Genomic DNA, 10,099 nt, shown 5'->3' with positions numbered 1-10,099 from the left:
ATTTTTTGGAGCCAAATTAAATTACACGTGGTGAATTGACAAACAAGTATTTTGGTTATTATTATCGAAATATTTTTTCAACTGTTTATAATTTTTGATGTATTTAAAATCGATAATGTGTTAAAATAATTATTTATTGTTTATGGTAATTGATGTGACAAGTGTTGTATTTGGTGGGTGTGTGGAAAGTGTTATTGCCGTTAACTTTTTCTATAATGTAGTTGGAAGATAAGAAAATGTGTAATTTGCCGCCTCTTACGGTGACATGCCGTTGTTGTCGATGACTTATCTAACAAAAATAAAACAATAATGCATATTCTGTGTACAATTTTGAGTATTTTTGACTTTTTCTAAATTCCTACACTCTACTACTACACTACACTGTGGAGGAATACTATAATTTATCAATTCTACAGTGTATTCATAGACTGACGATTAAACTTTAAGTTTTTATCAGATATTATTATATATGTAGATAATAAAGTTTATATAGAAATAAAAAATAAACATTTTAAAAATTAGAATGAGACATGTTAATTTTTAAATTTTGTTTTTACGGAATATATAAGTTTTGATTTTGAGAAACTCTAACCTCATCCACATGTGATGATTCCTCTTTAATTTTTTTTATTTTGAAAAGTGATTATTTTGGTATTTTTTTTAAAAGAGTGGTTATTTGAATTTTTTTTTTTAAAAAGTGATTATTTGAAAGAAAAAAATTCCCAGAAGTCAATATACTAATTTGTCGAGGAGTCAAATTAGAATATTGAAAATAAAGCAGTAATCTTAAAGGAGTTATATATATGAGTTATGGTTAGGGTTGTTCATGGTATAGTTTACTGTTAAAATCAAACCGAACCGAACCGAGCCCAATCACAATAAAAATGGACTCGAATTGACCTGAACTGTTTCAATTTACTCAGAATTGAACCACAATAATTGGTTTGGTATACCGTTTGAAATTTCGAACTGTTAAAAGTTAATTTTCCCCAAATCGAACCGTTAAAAATTAATTTTCCCCAAACCGAACCGTTTATTGAAGAACAGAACCATTAAACTACTTTTTTTTTTTTAGAAAAATTTTAAAACTTGTTTTTTTGTATTTTTCATTTTCAGTTTTAGGTCGGTTCAGTTCGATTATAGTTTTGGTTCGGTTCTAGAACTGTTTGTATAATATGGTTTGGTTTACTTAGTTTAGTTTAACTTCAGTACAGTTCGGTTCGGCGGTATAGTTCGATTCATAGTTTTTTTAACAGTCCTAGTTATGACCTCCATTTATAGAAAACGATCAACACTATTTATGAGGTTTTCTCTCTTTTTCTCCATCAGAAGAGAATCAAGAAACCCTAAGGCATTCTACAAATTAGAAGATCACATACCCGCAAAACTTCAACGACTCTAATGACAAACTTAAGTACGCTTTCGCTTTCGTTTTCATATTGTATTCGGGTATGGATTATAAGGATATGAACTCAAAGGAATTAAATCAATATTATTTTCTTATTTTCTGGCACTGGGATGTTAAACACTTTAGAATCTTGCTCTTCTTGAAAGTGTTCCTCTACGGCTTATGATCAAACACTTTGCATGCATCCCCCAAACAAATGCATTTTCCTTAAGCATCAAGGAGTCAGATATGTGCTAAATAATTCGCATGATTTTCCATATGAATTTTTGTAATGAACATTTGGAATAATAGTACTATTAGTTTATTCAATTCATTGTTAAACTTTTCAAACAACAAAAATGTTCAGTGATAATGTGTATCATATCAGTCCCTTTTTACCCGACCTCGTCAATATCATGGTGTGTGAATGTGAAGAAAGTGTTATCATAAGGTTTTGTGAATATTGAAATATTGTACTATTTTGGTGCATTTAGTGAAGAATAACTTTACTGGACTTCATTTTGGTCTTTTGCATGAACTAATTTTACAACATTATCTATGTGTTTCTATTTCAAATTGTGGATGAAATGATAGAAAACACAATAGCAAATTTTGAAGTCCCAATCATGATCCCATCTTCCAAGTCACAGAGAAATTTTTACCTACTGGGATATTCAATCCCTTCATTCCTGCCATCACTGTCTTCTTTTCTCCATCTCCTTGTCCATATAAGTAACTTTGTTGAGTTATATCAATTTTCACATTTGATTGTGTACCATCTATTTCCATTGTAGCTTTTGCTCCATTTCCATTCAATCCCAATACATTTATTGTGTCAATAACCCAACCTTTATCCAAAGCAAACTCACCCTCTTGGACTTCTGACCAAACTTTCACAGTTCCTTCTTTCACACTTGCATGAAAGTCAATATATGTTGAATGGCCATTTCCAAGCTTCATTTCTGGAAGCTCGTCGTCGTCAAGGAATAAGTTCCCTTTAGCCACACCTTCATTTGCACCAGCTGGAAATGTCACAATGAGGCTAAAAGGTGTCATTCTAGCATCCTTAGATACCAGACCACCTTGTTGCATTGGAAGAATGATGTTCTGATATAAATGTACATTGACCACATGCAAAGGAGCATTAAGGGTCACATAGTTTCCGTCTTTTGAAAGAATGACTTGTGTCAAATCAAATAAACTGTACCATGTTCCGGGCGGAAAGAGTGCTTTGACTTCCGTTTTCCCTGGCTCGAGAACAGGAGAAATCATTAGGCCGCTTCCAAGTAAGAACTGAGTGCTTAGGCCGTAACATTGAACATAATTTGGAAACGAGAAGAAAAGAGGCCGAGCAATCGGGGCTCCACTAATATGTGCCTCGTAGTTTAAGGTGTACAGATAGGGTAGGAGCTTATATCTCATCCCTAGAGAATTTCTAGCTGATTCAGCTACTGACTCCCATTGGTAAAGTTCCTGTCTAGGAGAGTAGTAGTTTGCATGGTCTCTTGAGAAAGGGTAGAAAGCACCAACTTCGATCCACCTATTGCAAAGCTCTTCAGTCGGTGCTGGATAGAAACCGCATATATCAGAGCCAACCACTGGCACTCCAAATATTCCGAAATTCAGCATTGTGGATATTGAGTATCTTAAATCCTCCCATGTTCCTTTGTTGTCACCTGTCCAATGCGCTGCATATTTGCCTGAACCTACGTAAGTAGAGCGCGATAAAATAAAAGGCCTTTTTCCTTGAAGCCCCTGAAGGGCCTTGTGAGTTGCAATGGTTTGAGCAAAACCATAGATACTATGAGCATCGTACTCTAAAACGCCGTTATAGTGAACTGCGCTTGTGGCTATAGTTTTGAAACCTATAGGAGCTTGTAATCCTGAAGCATTGATTTTGTAGGGAGGATCATCCCATCGCGTTTTAGTGATGTTTTTGCAATCTAAGCAACATATCCAACCGGGTCCTGTTCCACTTGGGCACACTTTTCCTTTAGGAATTGTACACTTTCCAGAGCAGAAATTTGAGGCTTCATTCATGTCAATCCATAAGCCATCAATCGGGACTAGTTCATGGAAGCGGCGAATCTCATCACCCCACCAAGAAACTGTTTTTGGATTGAGAAAATCAGGAAAGTACACTGCTCCTGGCCAAACTTGAGCCAAGAAGGGTTCGCCTTCATACTTGATAAAAACATCATTAGCCATACCTCTTTGGTATACACCATAACTAGAGTTAACAGCTATTCCAGGATCATTGATCACAATGTATTTCATTCCAATGCTGTGTATTCTGTCTAGAAAGTTTAAGAGCTTTGAATGAGGGTAGCTAATTGGATTGAGTGTGAAATCCTTGTGTCCATCCATGTGATCGTCATCGTTCCATATAACATCAAGGGGGATTTTGGCTTTCTTGTAATTTTCGACAACATCTTCTACAACAGATAGGTTGTGATAACCCCATCTGCATTGGTGGAATCCTATTACATAACAAATAAATCAAGTGAGAATACTGGTTAAATTAAAAGTACAACTTGCATTCTTAAATTGAATGTAATCATATGTGTTGGTGTCGCATTAGTGTAACACGTTTTGGACACCAGATACACATTTGTTTAGATGTGTTTGTGCTAAATAAGGCATTGGGTAACCTATGTAATCATATGTGTTGGTGTCGCATTAGTGTAACCTATGTGTTTGCTCAAGTTTGGCCTAGAATGTGCACTGATCATACCCTAGAATGTGCAACATAGTGGTATGGGAGATTGTGAAAAGTGAAAATTGAATCATACCAAAAGCCCAATAAGGCATTGGAGCTGGTCTACCGATAAACGATGTGTACTGATCAACAACATTAAGCGGCGTAGGACCTGCAAAGAAGTAAAAATCAAGAACCCCTCCAATAACCTTGTAGGTCAGAGAGGTTCCTTTGTAAAACACATCCATTCCATTGCTATTCAGCAACAAAACACCATGTGCATAAGATTTTCCACCTTCATTTCTAAGATCCATGTATACAGGGTGTGAACCATATAGATCAGTATTGAGATTAATAGCAGATACATCAGTGGTATACAAAGTATAAGGATCATTTGGATGCAACTTTATCCCATGTGGCTGTGTGTTTTCTCCAAAACCATACAAAGAAGCATCTTTGGACAACTTGGTAGAGATTTCTAAGTATTGGTCTTTGAAAACCAAAGGACCAAATGAGTCTGAATTGGAGTCGAAAAGGGTATCACCATTGGACTTTCTTTTCACTGCAAAGCTAAATGGGTCAGAAGTGTAACTGAAAACAAGCTCAGAGCTTGAATACTCTGAAACTGATAATGGCTTCTTCTTCTTCTTCAACCTCTTAATGTTCTGCTTCAAAGGTGGTGGTTGCTCCCTTGGCAAAAGATTGTAAGGAACCTCCCACCTTTTGTTCTTTGCATCTGTTATATGTACCCTCAAACGATTCTCAGTCTCATGTCTGCAAAATCAACGAAAAAAGTATAAGGGTCATAAATAAGATTGTCTGATGTTCAACACGTATCAAACACCATGACTCGTTTATGGTGTCTGACACTTGACACTGACACAACACCAATACGTATCAGTCTGACACCAACGCAGGTGTCAATGTCAGTGTCGTGTCTGATGTTTATGTTTTAATAAACTTTGTAAAGAAAAAAACATGAATGCATAATAATTTTGTGTATGAGTATGAATTACTTGACGTAGAAGCGAAGAAGGGGAATGTCAGGACCATAGATGTTATTATTCTCCTTAACTTGAAGGAGTCCAGTGATTGCACCATTAGGGTCATCTTGAATAGATATCAAACGGTAACCTTGACCAATTTTGGTGGATTTTGAAGAAGTGGTGTGTTTAGCTTCAGAGAGAAGCAAAGTTAGAAGAAGGTAAGAGAGAAAAAGAGTGGCTAATGGATTGAGAGAAGCCATAGTAGGACACTGTAGAGTAAAACAACGTCGGAGAGGGTTGTGTTTTATGATTGAGAAAATGGTTACTTTGTGTTTTTGTGTTTGTTTTTGTGTGGGACATAGGAAGATTGAGTGGGGAAGTATCTCATAGGATCCATTACGTTACGCGTGAGTTTGAACTTGAGAGGATCATACTAATCTTGTGACTGTGGGCCATTCTGTTTCTTGTTCTTTCATCTCTTTAATGTGGCGTGTGTGGGTACACCACTTTCTGTTTTACTCATTTGTTGTTGTTGTTGTTGATGATGATGAGTGGATCAGAGACAGTGATTTTGAGGTGATAATTATGTACTGAGAAAAACTATATACTTTTTGTGTATAGGATGCTTCTCTATGTATGTGCTATATAGAAGGTGAAGTGGATAGAAAACTAGATATACCTTAAAGTTGTCTGATTTTTTACCCTAACTAAAAAAGCTAACTTCCAACACACTTTTACTTTTCTTTTTCTTCACTAGTTTAACGTTTTATGGACTATGGACATCTCTCGGATTAGGACGAGTCGCAGTCACAGACTCTTGTATGATACTCGTACAGCACATGTCGAAAAAGTTAGAGAAGTGTTGGAAAAAATAGACAAGTGTTTAAAAAGAAAGTTTTTTTCTTTGATTCAATATTCTTTGAATCAGTTTTAGATACTCATATGTCTTATATTTTTTACATTATCGGTGTTGGAGTGTCAATATCTGTCGGAGTTCGTGCTTCATAGGTTCACTGTGAGAGGGCAGATGTGTTAAAATGGAGACAATAATCACCTTTAAAGTCAGGGTCACAGCTATCAGATTTTCGTTATCAAACCATCTACCATTTATAACTGTTTGCTAAACTCAATAGTGTTGTACTTGGAGAGGTGTATTATGAGTCTCGCATATCAGTTGGTGTATATTTTGGCACACACTGGATGCATAATATAGACATAATATCAATGTCCACCCTGCAAAACACTTTTAATTTTCTTCACTCTTAAAATCATCTTACAAAAACTCAATTTTTTCAATATTTTTCTTGCTTTATTACACAATGATGACATAATGGAAGATAACAACAGGGGCATAGAAATTTAAACGTGACACAAGACTCAACAAAGATGAGAAAATCTAAACTTATGAATTATGATCCCATCTTCCATGTAAGAGCAAACCTTTTACCTACAGGGATATTCAACCCCTTCAATCCCACCATAACTGCCTTATTTTCTCCACCTCCTTCCTTGTACAAGTACTTATGTTCATATCTACTAACTTTCACATTTGAGACACCAATTGAATGTTCCCCATCTATCTCAACTCTAACTAGTTCTCCACTTCCATAGCTCAATCCCAACACATTTATTGTGTCAATAACCAAACCTTGATCTAAAGCAAACTTTCCCTCTTGAACTTCCGACCAAACTTTCACAGTTCCTTTTTTCACACTTGCATGGAATTCGACGTAGGTCGAATAGCCATTTCCGAGATTCATATCTGGCATCTCGTCATCATCAATGAACAAGTTTCCTTTAGCTTCTCCTTCATTTATACCGGATGGAAATGCCACGATGAGGCTAAAAGGTGTCGTTCTCGCATCCTTAGATACCATTCCACCTTGCTGCATTGGTAGAATAGTATTCTGATATAAATGCACATTGATTTCATGCAAGGGTGCATCAAGGGTCACATAGTTTCCATCTTTTGAAACAATAGTCTGTATCAAATCAAATAAACTGTACCACGTTCCAGGCGGAAAGAGTGCTTCAACATCCGTTTTCCCTTGCTCGAGTACAGGAGAAATCATTAAACTGCTTCCGAGTAAGAACTGAGTGCTGAGGCCATAACATTGAACATAATTTGGAAATGAGAAGAAAAGAGGCCGAGCAATTGGGGCTCCACTAATATGAGCCTCGTAGTTTAGCGTGTACAGATAGGGTAGAAGCTTATATCTCATCCCCAAAGCATTTCTAGCCGATTCAGCTACGGATTCCCATTGGTAAAGCTCCTGTCTAGGAGAAATAACACTTGAATGATCCCTTGAAAATGGATAGAAAGCACCAACTTCAATCCACCTATTACAAAGCTCTTCGGTAGGCGCTGGATAGAATCCACATATATCTGCACCAACCATTGGCATACCGAATATTCCAAAATTGAGAACAGTAGATATAGAATATCTTAAATCCTCCCATGTTCCTTTGTTGTCACCTCACCGGTCCAATGTGCAGCATATTTGCCCGATCCTACATAAGTCGAACGAGACAAAACAAATGGTCGTTTACCTTGAAGTTCAAGAAGCGCTTTGTGCGTTGCAATGGCTTCGGAGAAACCAAAAAGACTATGAACATCATATTCCAACACACCATTATAATGAACTGCACTAGTTGCTATAGTTTTGAAGCCTATTGGAGCCTCTTTTCCGGACGCGTTGATTTTGTATGGAGGATCATCCCATCTTGTGCTTGTAATGTTTGTACAATCTAAACAACACGTCGAATTTGGTAATTTTTCACCTTGAAGTGGACAAAATCTTCCCTTTGGAATAGTACATTTTCCAGTGCAAAAATTCGAAACTTCATTCATGTCGATCCATAAGCCATCAATAGGAACAAGTTCATGGAAGCGGCGAATCTCGTCTCCCCACCAAGAAACTGTTTTTGGATTGAGAAAATCAGGAAAGTAAACTGCTCCTGGCCAAACCATAGCCATGAATGGTTCACCTTCATATTTGATAAAAACATCATTAGCCATACCCCTCCGGTATACACCATAATTTGTGTTAACGGCGATTCCGGGGTCATTGATCACAATGTATTTCATGCCAATGCTGTGTATTCTGTCTAGAAAGTTTAAAAGCTTTGGAAGTGGATAGTTAATTGGATTGACTGTGAAGTCCTTGTGTCCATCCATGTGATCATCATCATTCCATATCACATCAAGTGGGATTTTGGCCTTCTTGTAATTCTCAACAACATCTTCTATCACAGATAGATTGTGATAACCCCATCTGCATTGATGGAATCCTATAAATACACAAAATGAATATATTGGTCATGATGCAAACAGGTTTTGGAAAAGTTTTATGAAAAGAATTATGAATTGAATCATACCAAAAGCCCAATAAGGCATTGGAGCAGGTCTTCCAATTAAGGTAGTATACTGATCAACAACATTCAGAGGAGTTGGTCCAGCAAAGAAGTAAAAATCAAAAACACCTCCAATGATTTTGTATGTCAAATAGTTCCCTTTGTAAAACACATCCATTCCATTACTATTCAACAACAAAACACCATGTGCATAAGGTTTTCCTTCTTCATTTCTAAGATCCATGTATACAGGATGTGATCCATACAAATCAGAATTGAGATTAACAGCTGATATATCAGTTGTATACAAAGTGTAAGGATCATTTGGATGTAACCTCATCCCATGTGGTTGTGTGTTCTCTCCTAAACCATACAAAGAAGCATCTTTCGGCAATTTGGTAGAAATTTCCAAATATTGGTCTTTGAATACTAATGGACCAAATGGGTCTGATTCATTAGAATTTGAGTCAAAAAGGGTATCACCATTGGACTTTCTTTTCACTTTGAAGCTAAATGGATCAGAAGTGTAACTGAAAACAAGCTCAGAGCTTGAATACTCCGAAACTGATAATGTGTTCTTCCTAAACCTCTTAATGTTCTTCTTTAGAGGAGGTGATTGCTCCCTAGGCAAAAGATCATAAGGAACCTCCCATCTTTTGTTGTTTGCATCAGTTATGTGTACCCTCAAACGATTCTCCGTCTCGTGCCTGCAAAATCAAAGAACAAAATATAAGGTTCATAAATAAGCTCTCATACATATCTGAACAAAAACGTGTCTGATGTCTAATATCCAAATGACACTAATAACATTCAAATCATTCATTTTTTCAAATTATTACCGGAGAGTCTCAGTAGAATCGGATATACACTTACTTGACATAAAAGCGTAAAAGGGGAATGTCAGCACCATAAATATTGTTCTTCTGCTTAACTTGCAGGAGACCTACAAGTGCACCATCAGGTGTATCTTCAATGGATATCAAACGGTAGCCTAGACCGATTTTGGAAGAAGAATAGTTGGTTTCTTGAGATAAACATAGAAGGCAAGTTAGAAGAAAGGAAGAGAGAATTAGAGCAACTAATGGCCCAAGAGAAACCATAGCTCACTATGAAGTAACTAAGCAACTTTGACTACTCTTTTTGTGGACTTCTCATGGATTATAAATAGAACAGATTTAGTACTTATATCAAGATTGTAAAAGAGTATTATTTAAGTTATTAACATTTTCATTGATTATATATGAGTCATTGTTAAACTATGATATTAGTGTTTGGTTAACAAAGTTGATATGTATATCTTATAATATTTGGCAGATTCCATTGACAAGATGAAGTGATACTAATATATAATTCAATTATTTCGTTGTTTTTTATCTAACAAGTTGCATTCATTTTGTTTTCGAGGGAAAATCCAATTAATGAAAGACATTTAAAATAGTTACATCACTTTCGAACATAGATAATAAGAAATCAAGAGTAATAGTATATCTGTTTCCTTGACCATATTATTGCTATAAAAAGAAGACCGGCTAATACTGGATAGTGAAGACCAAATCTGAGCATAATGTTTCACGTGTATCAGTTTTGTCTTATTTTTTAAAGGGAAAATAGATATATAATAGATAGAAAACATGTTGGGGAAGACTACCGGTGACAAAATAGGTCTGTCTCGTT

The 10,099-nt window shown here is 36.1% G+C and overlaps 1 protein-coding gene and 1 pseudogene across 1 annotated transcript; both read right to left on the bottom strand.

Annotated features, from left to right (window-relative positions):
- Positions 1–1,828: 1,828 nt before the first annotated feature.
- LOC131642600 (alpha-xylosidase 1-like) lies at positions 1,829–5,630 on the bottom strand. Its single transcript, XM_058912835.1, has 3 exons — positions 5,102–5,630; positions 4,180–4,859; positions 1,829–3,867 (listed from the first exon to the last, which is right to left on the bottom strand). Exons 1-3 carry the CDS (start codon positions 5,329–5,331, stop codon positions 2,012–2,014), a joined length of 2,766 nt encoding a protein of 921 aa, XP_058768818.1. The 5' UTR covers positions 5,332–5,630; the 3' UTR covers positions 1,829–2,011.
- Positions 5,631–6,379: 749 nt separating this feature from the next.
- On the bottom strand, positions 6,380–9,558 carry LOC131609910 (alpha-xylosidase 1-like; annotated as a pseudogene).
- Positions 9,559–10,099: the final 541 nt, after the last annotated feature.

The sequence above is a fragment of the Vicia villosa genome, linkage group LG1, assembly GCF_029867415.1.
Source record: "Vicia villosa cultivar HV-30 ecotype Madison, WI linkage group LG1, Vvil1.0, whole genome shotgun sequence".
In the NCBI taxonomy this organism is placed as follows: Eukaryota; Viridiplantae; Streptophyta; class Magnoliopsida; order Fabales; family Fabaceae; genus Vicia; species Vicia villosa.
The sequence above is the reverse complement of the archived record's forward strand: the minus strand, read 5'-3'. Positions and strand labels throughout refer to the sequence as shown.